The 23,957-nt window shown below is 48.5% G+C and overlaps 1 protein-coding gene across 1 annotated transcript; it reads right to left on the reverse strand.

Moving 5' to 3' along the window:
- Positions 1-12,211: 12,211 nt before the first annotated feature.
- On the reverse strand, positions 12,212-13,188 carry LOC116578216 (olfactory receptor 4D2). The gene has a single exon (XM_032322277.1). It carries the CDS (start codon positions 13,183-13,185, stop codon positions 12,241-12,243), a length of 945 nt encoding a protein of 314 aa, XP_032178168.1. The 5' UTR covers positions 13,186-13,188; the 3' UTR covers positions 12,212-12,240.
- Positions 13,189-23,957: the final 10,769 nt, after the last annotated feature.

The raw sequence follows: 23,957 nt of genomic DNA on the forward strand, positions 1-23,957 counted from the left end.
CAGGGAGCCAGCGGCCACAGGAGACTGAAGTCAGCAGCCATAGGAGACTGGCAGCCAGGGTAGGCTGGAGGTCACCCAGGTTGCCCTCTCTCCAGGATCCCCCTAAAGAGGACTAGGAGTGAGTTCCGCTCTCCCACCAGAGAGGTCTTTAGCTCTCCAGCAGTCATGAATTGTGGGGTCTGCCATAGCCATGGGCTGCCGTGGGTTCCCTGGAGAAGCTTGGAACAGAACCTGGACTCTAGACCCAGCCCTGTTGGCTGGTCTCTGGGGCAGTTGACCCATTGACTGCTGGAGATGGTGACGAGAGGCAAGCAGATAGAAAGGGACTGCCTTGGGGCACCTGGGTGGCTCAGTGGCTTAAAGCCTCTGTCTTCAGCTCAGGTCGTGATCCCAGGGTCCTGGGATGGAGCCCCACATCGGGCTCTCTGCTCAGCGGGGAACCTGCTTCCCTTCCTCTCTCTCTGCCTGCCTCTCTGCCTACTTGTGATCTCTGTCTAATAAATAAATAAAATCTTAAAGAAAGAAAGGAAGAAAGAAAGAAAGAAAGAAAGAAAGAAAGAAAGTAAGTGACCACCTAGGGGCCCTGTACAAGCAGCTCATGGGGGGCAGTTTCCCAGGGGTTACAGCCAGGGCTGGGCTGATGGGCAGAACTTCTGGCAAGGAGACCTAAGATAGGTCTACCCTGGGCTTCTCCTGTCCCTTCGGCCTGCTTTCTGCTGCCCTCCGGCAGGACCCTGCCTCTAAGCTCCAGACGCCTGACCCTACATGGACAACGTCCCCCGCACCCCTGTCCCCTGCTTCCAGGCCTCTCTGGTTCGGTAGGAAGGCTCCCTCTGAGGACCACAGCCTGCGCACTCCGGAGCTCACTGACCAGCACCCACTCGGGTCAGCTGCTCAGCCCCTGAGCTGGCTTCTCCACTGTCAGATGGAGGTCATTGCTGTGTCCACCCTATGGGAACCCATGTAAAATGCCACTGCCGTGCCTGGCACACAGCAGGCGCTCAGTAATGCTGAGTAGGTCTTGCTGTCCGGCCTCGGGTTGCTTCCTTTATCGAGCTCACTCCGGGCTGTGCTGGGAGGAGAGCGACCACCCTCAGGGTGAAGGCAGGGGTCGATGAATATAAGGGCTTTGGGGCCCGTCCAGGCCGGGGCACCTGAAAGGAAGAGAGTGAGGGAAGGAGTAAGGCAGGCCCCTTTAAGTTAGGTTTGTTCAGACTTGGGCTCTCTGTGCCCGCCCTCCTGCTCCATCAGAGTGGGCATTCCAGCTGTCACACCGGGGCCACGGGAAACCCAGCGGACTGACAGGGATGGAGGGAGAAGCCATCCAGAGGCTCCCCAGTTTGGGGACCTTCACTGGGAGGCCGGCCGGTCCCCGTGGGGTCCTTGCCAGGTCACACAATGGTTTGCTTTGATGTGTGCTGTTTTCTGTGGTCAAGGTGGAATACACCCGGAGGCCAGAAGAGGGATATGGGCTGGGGCCACAAGCCAGTGCCCACTGGGGCTTCCCAGGAGGGATTTCAGATTTTCTTTGGGGCTAAGTGTTGCCCAGTGGTATCTAGAGTATCTGATACTGGGAGCAGACTGTTTTTTTGATAGCCTCTCCTTTACATAACAAAATTATTTCCAGTAATACTCATGACATGAAACAAGTAATGATAATGGTTAGAAAAGAAATGTGTGCGTGTTCTCATATTCAATTTTGTACGTGGAATCATACCAGTAAAGAAATAAAAATAAAATAGTAAAAGATAAAAAGGTAAAGAGTATTGGATTAATACTTTTAAATTATGTGACTGTGTTTTAAATAAAGGGGGAAAGCTACCCACATATTGATGGTTTTAATATAATAGTTAACATGTTATTGCAGTTTCTGTTTTCTTGATTCATTTTTCAGTTTTAAAATAAACAACTTGAAAAAAATTTTTTTAAAGATTTTATTTATTTATTTGTCACAGAGAGAGATCACAAGTAGGCAGAGAGGCAGGCAGAGAGAGAAGGGGAAGCAGGCTGCCCGCTGAGCAGAGAGCTCAGTAAACTAGCAGTTTACACTATTTCACTGTTGCAAATTTTAAACACAAATTATAACTCCAAATGGTCACAGAAAGTGACAGACTTGAAGGAAATCAAGTTCTGCTTCTCTATCTTTGCAATCACTATGTTCTCACTGTTGTATCAAACCACATTTTTTTAAAAAGATTTTATTTATTTGACAGAGAGAGAGATCACAAGTAGGCAGAGAGGCAGGCAGGGGGGGTGGGAAGCAGGCTCCTCGACAGCAGAGAGCCTGATGCGGGGCTCGATCCCAGGACCCTGGGATCATGACCTGAGCCGAAGGCAAAGGCTTAACCCACTAAGCCACCCAGGTGCCCCAAACCCACTATTTTTTTAAAAGATTTTATTTATTTATTTGACAGACAGAGATCACAAGTAGGCAGAGAGAGGCAGGCAGAGAGGGAGAGGGGGAAGCAGGCTCCCCGCTGAGCAGAGAGCCTGATGCAGGACCCGAGATCATGACAAGAGCTGAAGGCAGAGGCTTAACCCACTGAGCCACCCAGGTGCCCCCCCCCCTTTTTTTAAGATTTCATTTATTATTTATTTGACAGAGAGAGACACAGCGAGAGAGGGAGCACAAGCAGGGGGAGTAGAAGAGGGAGAAGCAGGCTTCACGCAGAGCAGGGAGCCCGATGTGGGGCTCGACCCAGGACCCTGGGATCATGACTTGCGCCGAAGGCAGACGCTTAACGACTGAGCCACTCAGGTGCCCCCACAAACCCACTATTTATTTATTTATTTATTTTTATTTTTATTTTTATAAAAATAAGCAGAGAGCCCAATGCGGGACTCGATCCCAGGACCCTGAGATCATGACCTGAGCCGAAGGCAGCGGCTTAACCCACTGAGCCACCCAGGCGCCCTATTTTTATTTTTTTAAAAGATTTTATTTATCCATTTGACAGACAGAGACCACAAGTAGGCAGGGAGGCGGGGGCGGGGGGGAAGCAGGTTCCCCACTGAGCAGAGAACCCGATGCAGGGCTCAATCCCAGGACCCCGAGATCATGACCTGAGCCGAAGGCAGAGGCTTAACCCACTGAGACACCCAGGTGCCCCCACAATCCCACTATTTAAAAGCAAGACTGTGCAGCGCAAGGGGGGATGGAAGGCACCAAGGGCAGCCAAAGCCAGCCCCAAGACCAAACCTTCCAGATGAATGCATGCACGCAGCCCAGGGAGCCACGCTGAGCCAGAATTCTCCTACATGACTTCCGGGGAGAATATGGTGCTGTTAAAGGATGAGTAAGAAGGACGCGTTCATTTGAAGCTTACGCGTATTATTATTAAGGCAACAGTCATTGCAGAGCGGAGATCGACAGAAGACATCTTTGGGAAGGAGTGTTTATCACTGACACTGCCTGGCATTGCCTACATGATCATCAGGAGCGGCCCCACCTTTCGTCTGGGGTATGAGGACGCTTACATTTCCTTCAGACAGTGCGCCCCTTCTTTTCTGCACAGAGGTGACCGCCTCCTCTGCCCTGCCGTTGGTACTGGTGCTTTGCCCCTTCCACTTGCCCTTGATAAAAGACAAGTCAGGAGGTTTTCAAGTCCCTCCTCACACACTCCAACTTTGGGTGCCTGGGAGAGGACAGAGGGGGAGCACGGGGCTCTGAACGCCTGGGGCTGAGGAGAGGGCTGCTTAGGAGTTATGCTGGGAGTGAGCCTAGCCCCTACCAGGATTCTAATGGGCAGCATCATGGTCTCTGAGAGCCTGCACAGCAGCCCAGGGAACCCCGAATCCTTGCATGTTTCTAGGCCCCGCAGGATCTCTCCAGCCTCCACTCATTCCTCCCCACCTGCTCACCACACTCCAGCCTTGAATTCCCTGATGCTTTCTGGAAGCACTATGTTCTCCCTCACCTCCAGGTCCCTGTAATGTTCCCGATGAACTTCTGCTCAACTGCACAACCCAGCTGAGAAATCACCTCCTCCAGGAAGCTTTCCTTCATCCCTTTCTTTTTCACCCCCCAACACAGTCTGGGTTACATCAGCAGAGCTCTGATGCTTTTCTCAGCACATATCAGGCTGTATCAAAGGCACACTGTCACTATGTCCATCTCCCGGACTGGCCTCTGAGTCCTTTGGGGACCCCAGGCCTGATCTTGTTTACAGCCATGTACCTAGCACCTTGTACTGGCTGGGCCCATGGACAGTGCTCAGAAATGTTTGTGGAACATGAGTGAACTGTGCTGTGTCCCGACTTAACTCAGGGAGTCAGCATACCCTCTTCCACCCTGGGAAGGAGGACATGTCCCTTCCCCTACCCAGCTGGGATCTCTTCTCCCTTCCCCAGGTGGCAGTCTGGGACTCCCAGGATCTTGATCCTGAGAGGCCAGGTAGGCAGGGTGCGGCAGGGTTGGGGAGACACCATGGTGACCACATGGAGCCTTGAGGTGGGCACTAGGTGAGCCCCATGACTATCCTCAGTGTAAGGCTGAGAGGCCAGGAGGCTGTGCTGGGGGCAGCTGGAGTGGGTACTGCCTGAAGGACATGAGGACGGGACAGTCAATTGAGCACGGAGGTCCCTTGCTGAGGACATCAGAGTGGGATGCCCCCCCAGGGTTGGGTGTTTGGAAAGCTTGGCTCCTTGCCAGGAGCAGGTGAGTTCTTCCCTCCATATGTGGAGTCCAGAACTTGCGGCTGGGGATGGGCCAGGCTCTTTACAGGCTATGGCCCGCCTGGACCTCAGAGGCTGGGGATTGAGCAGGAGAGCCCCTCCTCTGAAAGGGAAATGGGCAAAATGAGAGTCCAAGCCTGAGCCATACAGGAGAGAAGGATTTGTCTAACCCCACCGAAAAGACAGCCTGGATGACAGGAGGAGACAGGGCTGGTGGAGACTGAGAATAAGGGGGCCAGAGCAAGGTAGGGGTGCCCTGAGGGTCAGCCCCTCAACTGCTCTCCCTCGCTCGCTGGTGGTCATCGAGTATGAGGCCCTGGAGGACGTGGCACCACTGGTCCCACAAGCATTCTGTCCCCTCTGCTGACTCATCTTGGCTCTCCATACAGTGTCTCCTAAGGAAGGAGCCCCGGGGGCTCACACAGTCAGGTTCCAGCCCCCTCCCCCCTGCCCCAGAACCCTATCTCCTCTCTCTATTCCTTGTCCTCTAAACCCGCTGGCTTTCAGCTCCTGCAACAGGCCTATGTCCACCTACTGTGGGTTTCAACCATGACGGCCCTTCTCCTTTTGTGCCTGGTGACTCCTACCCTCCCTCCAGGCCCCACCTGAGTCTCGCCTGCCCCAGCCCCACCAGCCAGAACTCAAATGGCCGGGTTTTCTTGTTTGCTGCTTACAGCTCCTTTCATAGAACCTAACATGCTTGTAACTGTACACGTATTTCTGTGGTTGGATCCGATGAAGCTCCATCCCCCAGTAGGTCTGTATGTGTCTGTTCTATTGCTCACCCGAGGCCTGGTAAAGCCTTAACAAGGGTTTGTGGAATGGTGGCATCTGCTGTGACCTTGCCCATCCCAGCTCTTGGGTCCGGGAGGGCGTTTGTGCCTTTTCCTCATTTAGGACCCGGTGTCCCTGGTCGGCGACATTATCTCCCTGGGCTGGGCCGGCTCTGGGTTAGGGAATGCTATTGTAGGCCTGGCCCTGCCAGGTTGAGGCCCAGACCCTGGACCATAAGGGAGCCTTCCCTCCCTGGCTCCTGGCTTCTTTTCACTGCAGTACCCTAGAACCTTCCCGCCCACCCTCCCCTGGCTATCTCAAAACCTCAAGATTCTGCAACCACTTACATAAGAACCGTCCCCCAGCCACGGTGGAGCTGCTGGCCTGATTGGATCTCTTTATCTGCTTGGCTCCAACGGCCCCCATGGAGACAGCTGCAGTGGGGCAGGGCTTAGGGCCTGCTGAGCCTGCTCCTGTTCCCGGGCTGTCTGGGAATGGGGTCTTTGGCCCTATTCGCATGATAGGAACACTGAGGTCTGCAGGAAGTAGGTGCTTGGCTCAAAATGCGGGGACTGGGCACTGTGCCAGAGGCCAGAGTGGGCCAGGAGTGTGTGCACGGGTGTGCACGGGTGTGCTCTAGAGCTGAAGACTCTCCTGAGCAGGCTGGAAGAAACCTACTGTGGGTCCTTGGAGAGCTGGTCTGGAAGCCCTGTACCATGCTGGCTCTGTGACCTCGGGTAAGGGCTTAACCTCTCTGATCTGCTAGTTAGCAATGAGGGGGGATGTTCAGAAGGCAGGAGCACTCTCTGGTGAGCACCTGAGAGATGCAAAGGTCCAAACTGGGGGGTCCGCTGAGGGCAAGCGCCCTTCCCTTCTCCTCCTTCCTGCCTTGGCATTCTGTGAGAGCTGTACCTCGCCTCTTCCATTGGACTGGAAACTCCCAGGGGCAGGGACTGGGGGCAGGGGAAGGAGGGTTGTGGACTTGCAGACGAAGCAGCAACATAGTGAGTGAGAGGGGCTCAGTGGGACATATGACCCACAGGACCCTGATGCTTGTGGGGAAACTGTGGCCAGGCAGTGGCTCAGTCAGTCAAGGACTCAGCTGTCCTTGTCATTTGCCAGCCTGGGCTCTGTGCTTTACTCTGCTCACCTGAGTCCTCACTGCAACCCTATGAGGCAGGTGCTGCCACCTGAGACCTCAGTTTTATGGTCAAGGTAGAGTGCAAACTTGTCATGGTCTTGGAGCCAGGGAGGGGGATGTCAACCCTTACTTACTCAACAAGCTGTTTCCTTCTCCTCCAAGCACTTCTCTCCCAAGCACCCACACCAAGCAGGTGTGACAGATTGGGAAGGTGACCTGGGCCTGAGCCCACAGGCCTGGTGGCCCCTTAGTTGGACTTAAGGGCAGTCTGCCAAACCACCCTGGAGGCCACTGTACTCCAGGCTCCCTGCTGGGTGAGGCTGTCCAGCTGTGGGGGAGGGGGATGGAAGCCACTACGGGCAAGGGGAGATAGAGAGGAGCACGAAGGGGTAGAGGCTGGGTCCCAGAGCCTGAGAGGGAGAGCTGCACCCTCCCTCATCCCCCTTGTCTTCACACGCTCAATCAAAACCTCCAACAGTCTCCACAAGAGAGGGCCCACACAGATCCATTTTTGCCTCCTGGCATCTCAATACATCTAGAAAGAATAAATGCCTGAATGCTGTAGAAATTTACACATTCTGTTGAACACAATAGTCTCTTGCCTGGGACACATACAATTTAGGAGTTTTAAAAATGTGAACAATTGGGGCGCCTGGGTGGCTCAGTGAGTTAAGCCTCTGCCTTCGGCTCAGGTCATGATTCCAGGGTCCTGGGATTGAGTCCTGCATCGGGCTCTCTGCTCAGCAGGGAGCCTGCTCCCCCCTCTCTCTCTGCCTGCCTCTCTGCCTACTTGTGATCTCTGTCTGTCAAATAAATAAATAAATAAAATCTTAAAAAAAAATGTGAACAATGACTTGAGTGGTTCCAGGCTGACTCAGTGGTAGAGCATCCGACTCTTGATCTTGGGGTCATGAGTTCAAGCCCCACATTGGATGTAGAGACTATTAAAAAAATGGGTTTTAAAAAGGCAAACAACGATTTGAAAGATTGTGCAGATCTTCCCCCTACCTTCCCAGTCACAGCCTCCCCAGCATCTCTGGTGGGGAGGATGAGTTTGGGGGTGGCCCCAGCCCCTCGGCAGCACGGCAAGTGGCTGGAACCAGCGCCCAGTGTCCTGGGCAGAAAGCCTACTAGCCGGGCCCTTTGTGGTAGGTGAGGGTCGCTCTCTCTCTTCACTCTTCCTGTCCTACCCACGGTACAATCTTCTGATATCATCATGGAAAGAGTGACACTCATTCCCTCAAGGAGCAGTAGCCAAGCACGAAGGTGCTACTATTTGCTGCCTCCTTCAGCCCTCGGAGCCCCAGAGTGGGCTGTTCTGAGTTGGCCGCTGGTGTTGGACTCTGGGCAAGGACAGGTCTTAGCCTTTGTTATGTCCCATCTAGGCAGCGATGACAGTTCTGACTACAGTCAGGCCTTGTAGACTCCAATACACAATGCGCATGGGAACATTCCAGAAGAGATGGAGACAGATGCTCCCTCAGTGCTCCTCCTGACACAGCCCTATCACTGAAGGCTTGCTGGGCTGGTGGATACACTCCAGAACTGGAAGGTCAGAGAGATGGGTGCTTCCATGAGATGTAGGAGACATGGCTGTGGGGGGCTCTCTGGGAGGCATCATTGCCCTTGGTGCCCTAAAGCACCAAGTGGTGTCAAGGACCAGTATTTACAATAGTATTGGTTCCTTTATTCTTTCAACAAATACTTCTGGAGAGCCTTCAAATTCTAGGTCCTGTGGGAGGCACTGGATTTATGGAGGTGAGTAAGAGCGGGCATCTTACGGAGGAGAGACATGAAACAAACATTGTCCCCTGCAGGTCTGAGGGAGGAAAAGCCCTAGGTACATCCCATATAAATGGGAAAGGGTATTCCTATAGCCTCGTGTTAGGAGACTTGGCCAAGGTAACAGCCAGTTAAGGCAAGAACTTGAACTTGAATCCAAGTCTCTTTTCTCCATGTCAGATTTTTAGCTCCCTCTACTGGGTCTGACCTCTTTAACTCATTCTCTGCCCAGTAGCCACCATGTCCTTTCTGAAGTACAAATTAGATCATGCTATCACCCCAACCTCCAGTCAAGTCTTCCAAAGATTCATTGCATTTAGAATAAAATCCAAACTCTCTCCTCAAATGGCTCTTATCTACATACCCATAGTAACTTAAAAATATATCCACAAATTCTTTGACATTCCTCATCCAAAAGATGGAGTTTAATTCCCTCCTTTGAATGTGGGCTACACTCGGTGGATCACTTCTTTCTTAGAGAATGTGGTAGAAGGGATGCTCTGTGACTTCCGAAACTGAGTAGTAGAAAGGCCACAGCTTCCACCTGGCTCTCTGTCCCAGGACACGTGTCCTCAGAACCAGGCTACCAGGTTGTGGTAGACCAGTCAACTGCCCCACCTAGGTTCCTAGCTGACACCAACATCAACAGCCAGACACATAAGCTAGTGAAACTCATGTGCTCTTGACTGACTTTCAAGTCTTCCAGTGGAGGCCCAAGAAGCAGAGATAGGTTGTCTCTGCCATGGCCTGCCAGAACTCCTGATCCGTGGACCTTGTGAGAGATTATATAGGACAACTTGTTTCAAGCTGCTAGGTTTAGGGTTGATTGGTTATGCAGTGGAAGGTAACTCATACAACATCTTAAAGCTCACCTTCTACCAAGATCCTCTTCGTTCACCACACTCTGGTTACACTCTCTTTTCTTTTCCCTTTGACCACCAAGTTCATTCTTAGCCCAGGACCTTTGCACTTGCTCTTTCTTCTATCCGGAATGCTTGCCCATCACCCAGATCTTGGTCTGCCTGACTCCTCGCCATCCAGATCTTTGCCCAAATATCCCCTCCTCAGAAATTCCTTCCCCAATCTCATCTTGTAACACAGCCCATCTTACTAGTCACATTGCCCCATGCATTCCCTTCATAGCTTTTATTCATGAAATCATTTATGTGTCCATCTATGACTTATCTGTCTCCTCACACTTCTTCCTTCCTCTTTCCATCACCACCTGTGGGGAGGACGAAATGATGTGTCTTTTCCTTATGAGAGTTCTCACTGCAAGGCAATGGGTCTCCTGGTCTTTGTTGCTTTTCTGTCAATTCACACTGTAGGGCAAGCCCAGGAGCCTGGGGGCCCCATTTCCACATTCTTGGGAGAGTCTCAAGGGGCCTCCTGTGCACATTCCCTGTCATAGGTGACAGAGCCTCCTCTCTCCCCCCTCGGCCTTTCACCTCAGCGGTCACCCCATAGCCTTGCTGTTTTATTGACATTTGCACAGAATCAGAGAGAGCATGAGGTCCTCTCTTTCCACTGCTCACACTCTTCTCCATCTTAAGCCTCTGGTCTTCTCCCCTCTCTAGTTCTAATTCTTTCCCCCACTTTCTCAGGGTCCCCCCTAGATCTCATGTACACCACACTACACACACACACACACACACACACACACACTCCAGTTCATGAAGGGCAGGGTGGTGGAGAAAACCCACTTGGCAGGGAGAATTTTAGCTCTGATACTGTTCAGAGTTGCCCAGGCATGGCAGTTATTGAAGCACCTTCAGTCAGTCTTATGGTTTTAAATTCTCCACGGAGAGAACCTCTAATGGCCTTATAGGCAGGCTCTGCCCTTTTCTTGCACGCCCCTGCATCCATGAGGTGTAGGAGACATGGCTGTGGGGGGGTTCTCTGGGAGGCATCATTGCCCTTGGTGCCCCAGCTGCTGCTTCTCCTTCTTTCGGCTCCCTCCCCATCCCAGCTCCCTCAGCAACTGCTAATGGTTCCTACTGGATTAGCCACTGCTGTGGGAACATGGGTCTTCACAGGATTCCCTTCTTCCACAGGGTCCTGCCCTTTCTTCCCTTGGGTCAGCCAAAACAAAGTCAGTTTCCCTAAGAACCTAGGGGTAAAGAGGACAAGTAGGACAGAAAAACAAAATTGGAAGTAGCTGTTCAATGGTGTTTAGTGGATGAATAAAAACAGGAATGCCTAGACATAAATAATTATAAGTTCCTTGGATGGTGTCATTTAAGGAGTACCCTGCTTGTGCCTTTCATGGCAGACACACCTGGGAGGGAGTCTGTCCACCCACATGCTCATTCTCTGGGAACAACCCTCACCCACAATTCCGGCTGGAGGGATGGACTTTGACGGCCATGCTTAAGTCACCTGACCTGCACATCCCCTCAGCCACATGGGACATGTGACCCGATCTCAGCCCATCACATTATTCTCATAGGGCTTTGGAATTGGAACCAGAGACCCTGAGCTGAAAGCAGAAAGCAGAATGGGAAGGTCCGGTTTTTGGGTTGAGGCTCCCATCTGAGCCATACACATGGTGACTGGGTAAGGACAGAGAGAGGGCAGGAAGGAGGAGACACCAGCTGTGTCTCTCCTGACAGCTTCATAGCCCCACAATATACAACTTCAGGGAGAATTTTAAACCTCCTCTTTTTATTAAAAGTGGCTGGGGTTGTAGCCCCTTGTAACTGTAACCAAAACCTACTTCTCTTCAACTCTGCAGAACAACCTGACCCCAAAGGCCCAGGGTGAGAGTGAAGGAAACATGCAATGGTTGTGTAGCAATGAGGTCCAGGAAGAGAGGGACACCGGAGAACTGGAGGTGGGGGGAGGGCGCTTTTGGACATGAAGACTGAACTTGCAGAAACCAATGCAGGGGAGAGGCGGGGAAGGGGTGTGGGTAAGGGAAATGAGAGTCAGCACAGAGCTGAGGAGTTGTCTACACACAAGTACTGCAACAGGCCCTGAATGCGTGTTCCCAAAAATGAATGCATGAACGCATGGAAAGATCTTCCCAATCCTATTTGCAAGAAGTGTGGAGTCTAAAAATGGGGGTGAGGGCGGAGGGGAGAGCAGTAAGCTGTCAGAGCCCTGCAGACATGCCCCTGAACTGAGGCTCACCCTCTGCTCTTAGTTTCACTCTCAGGCATGTCACAGGGCCCTCCGGAGCTCAGCCACCACCCTCTCCAGGTCTCCCTCCCTACATGGAGGAATGGCCACCAAACATTTCCAAAACACTACCCATCCGATGAGAGAAGAAATGTCAGGAGAAGGATAACAACGACAATAATCCTTGCCTAGGTTCTGGGTAAGGGGTAAGGCTTATAAAATCTTCTACACATTTTGGACTCTTACAAGAAACCTGGGAGCTTATTGGGACAGATACTGCTCTATGCCAGTGCAGTGAGGAAGAATCCGTGAGCTCAAGAGAAGCCAGAATGCTGCTCCAAGGTCACCAGTCTGGGAAGAAATGGGTCAGGGGCTCCCAACATAAAGCTTCAAGGCCTGTGCTTTCTCTAACACTCTGGACACCAACCCAAAAGGGCTGGGAAAACATGTGAACGAGAACCGCTCTCACTGGGGAAATAGCCCCTCATTAGAGGAAGCCATCCACCAAGAAGAAGAAAAGAAGGGTGTGGCTTTCCAGAACCATGAGAACACTTCTCATAACTCCAGCATAAACCTTAGACACCAAAGATGACTTTTCCCTTCTTCCTAAAAAGCTGAGCCAGTTGCTTAGTTTTAAAACTCACCCTCCTAGGAGGACCTCCATACCATATCCACAAGCACTGAAGACAGAAGACACAGTAGATTTCCCTCCGTGTAACAAATGGAAAACAAAGCCAAGGAGAAGGAACCTACTCATTGTTGCTCCCCTTACAAATCAGCCGGCGCCTCCCTAGTCTCCTCACTGCTGCCTGCACCTCCTGGTTCCTCAGGGTGTAGATCATGGGGTTGAGCATGGGGGTCATGACCGTGTGGCCGATGGACACAGCCTTGTCCATGGAGAAGGCAGTGAAGGGCCGGGCATAGAGGTAAATGCTGGGAATGAAAACCATAGACACGACGACGATGTGGGTGGTGCAGGTGGAAGCTGCCTTCCTCCTTGCCTGCCCAGAATGGGACCTTAGCATCACTAGGATGATGGAGTAGGAGGTCAGGAGGAGAAGGAACCAGATGACATCCAGCATTCCACTGTTGGAGATAATGAGGAACTCCAGGAAGGAGGTATCCGTGCAGGCAAGTCTCAGCACTTGGGGGACATCACAGTAGAAGTTATCCAGGACGTTGGGGCCACAGAAAGGCAATGGGAGCATTAGAGCCAGTTGGGAAATGGAATGGACAAAGCCTCCTACCCAGCTAGCCACCACCAAGCCCACACAGAGTTGAGTGTTCATGATGGTGATGTAGTGGAGGGGCCGGGAGATGGCAACAAGGCGATCATAGGCCATGACTGAGAGGAAGAAGACCATGGCACCTCCCAGAAAGTGGAAGAAGAAGATCTGGGTCATGCAGCCCTGGTAGGAGATGGTCTTCTTGTCAGAGAGGAAGTCCACCAGCATCTTTGGGGCAGTGACAGAGGAGAAACAAAGGTCTATGACAGCCAGATTTCGGAGCAGAAAGTACATGGGAGTGTGGAGCCGGGTGTCCGAGGTCACCGTGACCATGATGAGGAGATTTCCCACAACAGTGGTGGTGTAGACAAATAGGAACACCAGGAACAGGAGGAGCTGGAGCTCTGGAGTCTGGGAGAGTCCCAGGAAGACAAACTCTGACGTCCACGTGAGGTTCCCTGGCTCCATAGCACCTTCTCCAAACACCTAAAGAAACCGAACCACAGGCATAGATGCCTGGAGTGACTACATGCCTTTTTAGTGTCTGGAGCTCAGAACTGAGTTGTCCAGGTCTATATGGTGGGCGTTCTAGGTGTAGACCATAACATGAGATGCTGATTAAATGACTTTGTGGAGAGTTTACAAGTTGGTGCTGTAACATACATTCATGAGATATCTTAAAGCAACCCGCTTTTTAGAGACTCTGTGTGATATAGTTGTGGGGAGACACATGGAGTCCAACAGAACATCAGTCAAACTTCAGGTGTCCCATTTCCTTAAGATTTGACCTTGATTAAGTTTACTTAATCTCCTTGGTTTGTCTCATTATCCAAAAGTTAGGAATAAAAATACTTTATGGCATTTTCTGAGGATTTAAGTAGAATGACACTTGCAAAGTTTCTAGAAAGTGCCTGGAAATAAGTGATAATCCCTCTCTGGGTCATCTCCTCCTCTAAAGACATCCTTCCTTCTTCTAGTCTCAAATAAATTTTTCTCCGAGTCACTTTTCACACAATGTTTAACACATCGTAATGTGAATGAACTTTTTATGTTCTGTTTTCCCTCCGCAACACAACCCAACAGAATCCTACAGACACATGGTCTCAATTTCACAACGCATTTGTGTCCCTCGTGCCCATCCTCGCTTACAGATGGTACTTGGTTAAGCACCTGGTGTTGAGTGCCAGATGGGTGAATGGCTACAGGGCATGCAGGTGGGCGCAGAGGAGCCCCTGGACATGGTTGGATGCCTGGGATATGAATTCTTCCCCATGCCCTAGTGTTCCTTCCCCATGCCTTAGTGTTCCTAATGTTCCTTTACTTGGTGAGATTCCCCAGAATGTACCTGACACGAGAAGCAGAGGCATCGGGGACTTACATTACATGAAGTAACAGAATGAATATAATGTTCGAAGAACACTTTGCTCTTTCCAAGGAACCACCATTTCAGAAGACGGTACTGAATCCCAGGGCAGAGGAGAAAGGGATAGAAGTGGAGATTAATGAAGGACTAAAGAAGGAAGATAAAGAGGGAGGGAGAAGAAGGAACAGAGCAGGTGAAGGAAGGGGAAATGGGAAGATGGTGGGTAGAGGGTGGGGGGAGGAAATGGGCCAAAGCTGGAGAAGGAGGTGACGGAGGAGGAGAGATAGAGGGGCCCCGGGGGGGGGGGGTGTGCTGGCCGCAGTACCCATCCTCTCCCACCTGCCTGTGCAGCCCACTATCTACTAGAGATCTTTCTGTTCTTTTTTTTTTTTTTAAGAATTTATTTCTTTGACAGAGAGGGAGAGAAGGAGAGAGAGCACAAGTGGGGGGAGCAGCAGAGCGGGGGGAGAAGCAGACTCCCTGCTGAGCAGAGAGCCCAATGCGGGGCTCCACCCCAGGATCCTGAGATCAGGACCTGAGCCGAAGGCGGAGGCTTAACCCACTGAGCCACCCAGGTGCCCCGAGATCTTTCTGTTCTTACCTCCCACACCCATGCCCCTTCCCTCCGGTCCACCTTCTGCGCAGCCGTCCTGGAGACCCTTCTCAGCGCGACTCCAAGCCGAGCTCATGTTCTGGCGGCGCCGCGCTCACTAGCGCTGGTCCGGAGCCCAGCACCTCGTAGATCCCATCACTGGGGAAACACCTACCTGCATCTGTGCAAACAGCATCCACGCAGCGGGTCCAGTGGGCTCTGGGCTGTCAAAACAAAGCCTCTGCCTGCCTTTCTAATCAGGATCTCCTCCTCCGAGGACCACGGGCTCTTTAATGGATTGTGGCTTCTTAAACCTGCCACCTCTTTGTTCCTTTCCTCCTTTGTCTTTCCTCGTTTGTGTCCTAGAATTCTGTTCGTTAGCTTCTCTGCCTTAGACAATACTCACTCGGACCTCTCCCTCTCTGGCACCCGTTTCACCCATTCTCCCCTGCGGAATTAATTCCCATGTCTTGGGCTTCTTGTAATATTTTAAGAATCCCCCTCGGTTGTGGGTCTGTCATCATTTATTTGTTCCATCTTCTCCCATCAACCAACTACACTGTAATTTCCATATCTTAGTAGCCTCAGAACTTGGAACAGCAGCTCTGACGTGTACATGCTCAATAAATATTGTCAAATTAATGTGGCAATTAGGTAACTGAGGGATGCCTGGGTAGCTCAGGAGGTTCAGCGTCTGCCTTCAACTCAGGTGATCCCTGGGTCTTGGGGTCGAGCCCCCTGTCGGCCTCCCTGCTCAATGGGGAGCCTGCTTCTCCGTCTGCCTGCTGCTCCCTCTGCTTGTGCTCTCTCCCTCCCTCTCTGTCAAATAAGTAAATAAAATCTTTTAAGAATTAGGTAATTGATTTTGTGGAGAGTTTCTGAATAATGTTGCTTGTCCCCTGCCCCTAACTCAAAAGGCTGGTTCTATGTCCAGTTGCTAACATTACTGGGTTTTACATGTAACAGAAAGCGGCCGTTTTAACAGCACATTCCCCCTGAATTACTTCCCAAGGCTGACCTCACAGTCAAGTCTATCACCTATTTATTCTGCCCACCCTCCAACAAGTGTTTTCAGGAACCCAATTATTGCTGACCTATCGGCAGGTGAGGAAACCCTCAGCCGCCTCACACGCATCCTCATGGGCATGACCCTGGGGAAGAGGGCATGACCCTGGGGAAGAGGGCATGTTCTCAGGGAGAAACCATCAGTTGAGCTCAGGAACCTGAGCGGGAATGATTCCCACTAGGGGCAAGGGAACAATGGGAGTTGTTAAAAAGTTGCTAAGTCTCTCAAAACACTATTTGCGAGGTCTGCCTTGAGGGCAAAAAACAAACAGAAACCCTACTGAGGATGTTGGAAATTGTAGAGATTCCTGAAATAGAGGATTAGGAGACCAAGATGAGAAAAACAGAGTCTCTTCAAAAGAAGTCAACTTTCTGAGATTTTCAGAAAGACTCATTTCATAGAGCAGTGGTTCGCGCACGTGAGAATGCCTGAGAAGCAAGCAGGGTGTGTTGACACTCAGAAAGCCCCACGTGGAATTTTCGTTGAGTAAGACTCCAGTGGCACCTGAGAACTTGAATTTCTAACAAGTTTTCAGAAGATGCTGCTGCTGCTGCTTCCCTGGGGCCACAGTTTGAGAACCACTTCAAGGTCGTCAGCCCAGCATGTGAACAGTTCTCTCCCGACATCCCCAACACCACTGGTTGGCTATCTCAAAAAATAGTTTTAACTGATCTTGACTTGGGCAAGTCATAGGTGGGGAAAAATTTGTATATGACCTTGGAAACCAAAATTGTGTAAACTTTGTCTCTTTTCTGCCAACCAGACCACAGAGTTGATTCCTCATCCATAATCCAATTCTACTGGACCATCTATAAAATCCTAATACTCCATATATATGAGCATAACTCAGTAAGATCTTTCCTTTCGTACAAGGACTAGTATAGGAAGTACATATATTTTCTTATTATGCTGAACTGGTGATAATTGGAATTACCTGGCTTTATAACTTTGGTGTACTATCAAAACTATGATTTCTTAGACTGCTCTGTCTACATGAGATTTCTAGGTTGGTTTGAGTTCTTTCAGTGCAAATATTTATACTTAGCAACATGAGGTCCCTCTGGCATATAAAAACTCTATTCGAACTTTGGTTTCTCCCACATGCAAGAGCTATAGATTTAAAAAGCTAATACTTCCCAATATTTAGCATTTGAATCCATTTTAAAATCCACCCACTTGTGGGACCCCTGGGTGGCTCAGTCTTTTAAGCGACTGCCCTCAGCTCAGGTCTTGATCCTAGGGTCCTGGGATCGAGTCCTGCATCGGGTTCCTTGCGCTAGCAGGGAGCCTGCTTCTTCTGCCTGTCATTCCCTCTGCTTGTGTGTACTCTCTCTCTTTGACAAATGCATAAATAAAATCTTTTTTAAAAAATGAAATGATAAAATCCAGCCGCTTGGGGCTGCCTGGGTGGCTCAGTGGGTTAAGCCTCTGCCTTCAGCTCAGGTCATGATCTCAGGGTCCTGGGATCAAGTCCCGCATCAGGCTCTCTGCTGGGCGGGGAGCCTGCTTCCTCCTCTCTCTCTCTCTCTCTGCTTGCCCCTCTGCCTACTTGCGATCTCTCTCTGTCAAATAAATAATTAATCTTAAAAAAAAAAAATCCAGCCACTTGTAAAAATAGCCTGTGTTAATGCTGGGGAAGGCAATAGGCTTTTACCAATCTCATTGACTATCAGATGTCACTAATTATAACATTATTAACTGTAATTTAATTATCTAGCTAATTCCTTATGATTCTGATTTAGTTCTCAATTAGAAAACCCATGTGTGTTCTAGTTGATATATGTCTCCTCTCAAGGCACACAAGTGTCCGTAGAATGTCTGCTATACCACCTCTCAACCCCAAAGTTGATTCCTCAGTGTGAGATGGTGGGTGATTTATCTGTTTTAAAAATTGATTCCACTGTGGCTTATTGTTTTGAGGTATTGTAGCTGGCCCACTGTGAAAATTCAGCAAATGTTTGTTAGTGTGAGTGGAAGTTATCTTCCTTAAAGAGCAGGAAAGCCCAGAGAGCATGTCTGAGTCCACCTCTATGCTCAGTGCTGGGGATACCAAAATAAGACACACATTTTGCTCTCAACCAACGCCCAGTCTAGTGGGGAAAACAGACCCAGAAACATATAAATGCACTCACTTCAAAGATGAAACAGCTCTATCAGGGGAACACTCAAAGGTTAAAGGGCTAAGCCACCAGCCATGCCTGGGAGAGAGGGGAAAGCTTCCCAGAGGAGGTGATATTTGAACAACGGGGCAGTTCATGTCTGTGGGCAGAAGTTTGTTTCTGGCAGGAAGAACAGAGGCCCAGAGGTGAAATGGCACAGCATACACTCCGGGAACCCCAAGTGCCTCAGCAAGGCCAGTGCACAGGGAAGGGGTGGGGGATGAGGGTGGAGAGGAGGCAGGGGTCAGACTCTGGAGAGCTTTGAGAAATCAGGTTAATGAATTTAGATTTTATCCTACAGGACATGAGAAGCCAGTGGAGAAGATGAGCAGGAGAGTGACCTACAGAGGAAGGCCTTCCTGGCCACAGGAATGGGGGAGATAGAAGGTTGGGGAGACTAGACAGAGGGGGACCTGCTCCTTTGTTCCTTCACACCCCATCTTGTTTCAGAAAAAACTTAACGAAGCCTGAGGGCCATTAAGGGGCTGTAACTTTGCCTGTGGCCTTGACCCATCCCATTCCAGGTTCAAAAACTCTTGAAGATGTGAGGAAGGTGAAGAGAAAAGAAGAGGAGGGGAGGGGAGGGGAGGGGAGAGATAAGACAAGAAAGAGGAGAATAAAAAGGTAATTCAGAAAAACCAAGGAGTCAAAGCCAATGAGCCAGCTGGGACCCATGGCCAAATGATATTAAGACACTTCCTCAGTGACTCTGTGATACTCTTGGCCTTTCCATAATGAGCCAAGATGGTCTCTATGGCTCCAATCCTCATACACGCCATTCAAAGGCTGGAGGTGAGGAAAATGGTGGGGACAGTTTCCTTCTCCTCCTGCATCACTTGCCTTGAATCACAGAGGAAAAATCTTTCTGAAAATCTCCCCAGCAAACAAACACATCCTTTGTTGTATTTGTCATTTCTGGATCACTTGAACATATGAGCACTCTTAGCTTTTAAGTGTTCTGGCAAAGTGAACACCTATATTAGGGAACAAGCAAGGAGAAAGGAGTTGGGAATGACTGTTATGGTCTTATAAAGCACCTGGGAGCAGGAATGAACATAATGGGCCAGAAGCAAGAGACTCATGACAATGATGCAAAGTTTCTCTTAAAAAAGAAAATTCATAATAGGAGAAGTCACCAGCTCAAATGCAAGTAATGTAAATGAGAGAGGGAGGTCAGGTAGGAATCTCTCTCTCCAAAGAAGTCCTGAGATGCATCACCCATCTCCATCCAGTACAAAATTCCAGCATATGAGCCAAAGACAGGAAATCAAGATTATTTTTCTTTAGAGAAAAGAATTCAGAAAAGTAATCCTTTATGTGTTAACACTTAAAGGTCCTTCAGCAAATAGCTGCTTCCCACCTGAATCCCTGAGCAAAATTTAAAAGCTTTACTTATACATGGAAGTAGCAACTAGCATTATATTGTCTTACTCTTAAATGCAGATAAAAAAAGATCACCAGGATTTAAGGAAGACCACCAATGCAAAGAGCAAATATAAAATAAATAGAAAAATGAAAGACAGGAAAACAGAAATGGCCTGGGAAAGAGAAGGAAACTTTTTTTTAAAGGGTAACTTCTTTTTTCTTTTCTTTCTTTTTTTTTTTTTTTTTAAGACTTTATTTATTTATTTATTTATTTATCAGGGAAAGAGAGAGAAAGCACAAGCAGGAGGAGCAGCAGGCGAAGGGAGAAGCAGGCTCCCTGCTAAGCAAGGAGCCCAATGTGGGACTCAATCCGAGGACCCCGGGATCATGACCTGAGCCAAAGGCAGGCGCTTAACAACTGAGCCACCCGGATGTCCCAGAAGAAAGCTTTTAAAAAATCTCCTTTTTATATAATCAGCATCCTCTGAGAGAAGCAAGAAGATATAATAGCCATAAAATAAGAACAGGATGGGATAGATGAAAAATCACAGAACAAAAAAGAATTCTCAGAAATTAAAATATGTTGACAGACATGAAAACTATAATGGAGGAACTGGAAAATAGAGTTGAGAGAATTGCTTCTGAATGTAGACTAGAAACGCAGTCTGAATAGGGTGTCCGCAGATGGGCCCAGTGTGGGCTGTCAGAGTCTTCCTGGCAGCTGCCCTTTGTGGGCATTCAAGCAAGAGCGTCCCCAGAGGGAAACCACTCAATGTGGAAGGTCATGTCTTCAAAGGGATGGGAAGCGTGTTCATGCAGCAGTGCAGTCCAACAGCAGGTGTTGGAGACCAAGCAGGGCGAGGAGGGTGTCCACACAGGATGTTGGGATGTGAGGTTTTGGAGAGCACGAGTAGGCTAAGAAAATTGGGTTGGCCTGCAGTGGAGTGAGGAAATGGAACTAGTATGGGAGATTGGTTGTATAGAGGGAGATGAATTAAATAAGTTAGCAAATTAAGGATACAGTGATGTCAGAGGAAATGGCGAGTGGAGAACTCCAAGGGCCTGTCCCTCCACAGAAACACTGAAAAGATATATATGCCAAAGAATAGAATTAAAGACTCCAGGAATAAATCCATACATTTACAGTCAATTGATTTTTAAAAGACTTTTCAGTGGGGGCAAAATAATCTCTTCAACTAATGGTGTTGGGACAAGTAGATATCCGCATGAAAGAAAAAAGCTGGACGACCACCTCAGACCATATACAAAAATTAACTCGAAATGGATCTCTAAGGGCCTATTCAGCCAGAGTGGCCCCACCTCGGTTGAACAGCCATTTTGTTGTTTATGCAGTAAAACTTAAATTGACCCTGTCCCTTCCCCCAGGGGACTTAACTTAAAACTAGTTCCAGGTAACAAAGCCCAAATACAAGTGTGGGTTAGGCCAGGTGAAGGTGTTCAATCGGTGGGGGTGCATACTGTCTCCCTAGCTACCAAGGAGTATGGACCCCGCCCTTTGGGTGCCTTTTGGGTGCCAATTCTGACCAAGGTGATAGGCTAGTTCAAGTAGTTACTATGGGGTGAATTATAATTCAATTGGCCACCCGTGTGGAACCTAGCATGACTGTGCAGCTTTCTACTGTGTGTTACAATCTCATTGGCCACTTGTGTGTGGCCAGGCCCAACCACATGGCCTTTGCTCTATAAAAGTTAGTCTGTAAGGCAGGGAGGGGTCGCCTCTTTGCAAGAGATGTTTCTGGCCGATCAGTTTGATTCTCAGTGCTTGGCGCGAAATAAAGCTTTTTTTGACCTTCTCTTTGTATCAGTCTCACTCCTTTGACCATGGACCCAACAGATCAAATACCTAAATGTAAGAGTTAAAGCTACAAAACTCTTAGAAGAAAACTGGAGTAAATCTTCATGACTGGGGATATAGGAATGAGCAAGTCAAGCAGCCAAAGAGTGACTCCTAAGGGCCATTCCTCAGCAAAAGGAAGCAGAGTAGGAGGTATTTCCCTACTCTTTAAGGCAATGCTTGATTCCAGAGTTGGAACAGGGAAGTACAAGGTAAGCGTGGGCATATCACTGGGCCAGAAAGTAAGGATGTGTTCAAAGAAGAAAAAGAACACAGAAGCCAGCTAGGAAAGACTCTAACCACCCAAATAGGGGGGAAATTAGTAATAGATCAGAACTCAATTGATTTTAAAAAGGAAAACACAAGTCCACATAGATATAAATAAAAGAATAAATTGGAAGTTTGTTAAGGAACCATATGTCGACAGTATCAAAGTACCTGCCCACAAAATATTTACTATTTTTCTTTTTTTTTTTTTAAGACTTTATTTATTTATTTGACAGGCAGAGATTACAAGTAGGCGGAGAGGCAGGCAGAGAGAGAGGAGGAAGCAGGCTCCCTGCTGAACAGAGAGCCCGATGTGGGGCTCGATCCCAGGACCCTGAGACCACGACCCGACCCAGAGGCAGAGGCTTTAACCCACTCAGCCGCCCAGGTGCCCCTATTTACTATTTTTCAAGAGAAAATGATAACAAAGATGAGAAGCCATTCAGGGTCTCTTCTGGTTCCATACAAATTTTGGGATTGTTCGTTCCAGCTCTTTGAAAAATGCCATTGGAATTTTGATCGGGATGGCATTGAAAGTATAGATTTCTCTGGGCAGTACAGACATTTTAACAATGTTTATTCTTCTGATGCAAGAGCATGGAATGCTCTTCCATCTTTTTGTGTCTTCTTCAATTTTTTTTATGCATGTTCTTTGAGTACAGATCCTTTACCTCTTGGGTTAGGTTTATTCCCAGGTATCTTATGGTTCTTGGAGCTATAGTAAATGGAATTGATTCTCTAATTTCTCTTTCTATTTTTTTGCTGTTAGTGTATGAAAGAAAGCAACTGATTTCTGTACATTGATTTTGTATCCTGCCACATTACTGAATTGCCGTATGAGGTCTAGTGGTCTGAAGGTGGAGTCTTTTGGGTTTTCCACATAAAGTATCATATCATCTGCAAAGAGAGAGAGTTTGACTTCTTCTTTGCCAGTTTGAATACCTTTTCTTTCTTTTTGTTGTCTGATTACTGTTGCTAGGAATTCTAGTACATGTTGAACAACCGTGGCAAGAATGGACATCCTTGTCATGTTCCTAATCTCAAAGGGAAGGCTGTCAGCTTTTCTCCATTGAGGATGATATTTGCTGTGGGTTTTTCATAGATAGATTTTTTTGAAGTTGAGGAATGTTCCCTCTATCCCTATACTTTGAATCATTTTAATCAGGAACAGATGCTGTATCTTATCAAATTCTTTTTCTGCATCAATTGAGAGGACCATGTGGTTCTTCTCTCTTCTCTTATTGATTTGTTCTTTCACATTGGTTGATTTGCAAATGTTGGACCACCCTTGCATCCCATGGATAACTACCACCTGGTCATGGTGGATAATCTTTTTAAGGTACTGTTGGGTCCCATTAACTAGGATCTTGTTGAGAATCTCAGCATCTGTATTCATCATGGATATTGGTCTGAAATTCTCCTTTTTGGTGGGGTCTTTTCCTGGTTTGGGGATCAGGGTAATGCTGGCTTCATAAAGAGTCTAGAAGTTTTCATTCTGTTTCTACCTTTTGAAAAAGCTTCAGGAGAATAGGTATTTACCCCAAAGATACACATGTAGTGAAAAGAAGGGCCACCTGTACCCCAATATTCAGAGCAACAATGGCCACAGTCGCCAAGCTGTGGAAAGAACCAAGATGCCCTTCAATGGACGAATGGATAAAAAAGATATGGTCCATATGTAATGGAGTATTATGCCTCCATCAGAAAGGATGAATACCCAACTTTTGTATCAACATGGACGGGACTGGAGGAGATTATGCTGAGTGAAATAAGTCAAGCAGAGTCAATTATCATATGGCTTCACTTACTTGTGGAGCATAAGGAATAACACGGAGGACCCTGGGAGATGGGGAGGAGAAGTGAGTTGGGGGAAATCGGAGGGGGAGACAAACCATGAGAGACTGTGGACTCTGAGAAACAAACTGAGGGTTTTGGATGGGAGGGGGTTGGGGGGTTGGGTGAGCCTGGTGGTGGTGATTAAGGAGGGCACGTTTGCATGGAGCACTGGGTATGGTGGATAAACTGTGAATTTTGGAACACTGAAAAAAAATTTAATTTAAAAAAAAATAGGTGAGAAGCCTAACAGGTAATCAAAGTGATGGGACAGCAGTAATGGGACAAAGCGAAATCACTTGCACTACTTAAGATGTAATAAGAACACAGCATGATTTATGGGATGTCCCTGAAAAAGTCACTGAAATGCATCACCCGAGTCTAATCACCGTGAAACATCAGAAAAATCTAAATCAAGGGACATTCTACAAAATCACTAGCCTGTAATCTTTGAAAGTGGCAAGATAACTAAATTCAAGGAGAAGCTCTTCCAGATTCAAGGAGCCTAAAAAGACATGACAACGAAATACAAATTGCAGTTTTGAACCAGATTCTCTTTCCATACAGCTTTCCGTACAACTTTGACATTTGGCAAAACTTGAATAGAAGCTGAAGATTGGATTCTAGCAATGTATTATTACGGCATTAATGTTAATGATGGTATGGCAGTTCTGTAAGAAAATGTCTGCAGAAAATGCATGTTTAAGTATTATGGAATGGTGGGCATCAGGTTGGCTACT

Source organism: Mustela erminea, chromosome 18, assembly GCF_009829155.1.
Source record: "Mustela erminea isolate mMusErm1 chromosome 18, mMusErm1.Pri, whole genome shotgun sequence".
Taxonomy (NCBI): Eukaryota; Metazoa; Chordata; class Mammalia; order Carnivora; family Mustelidae; genus Mustela; species Mustela erminea.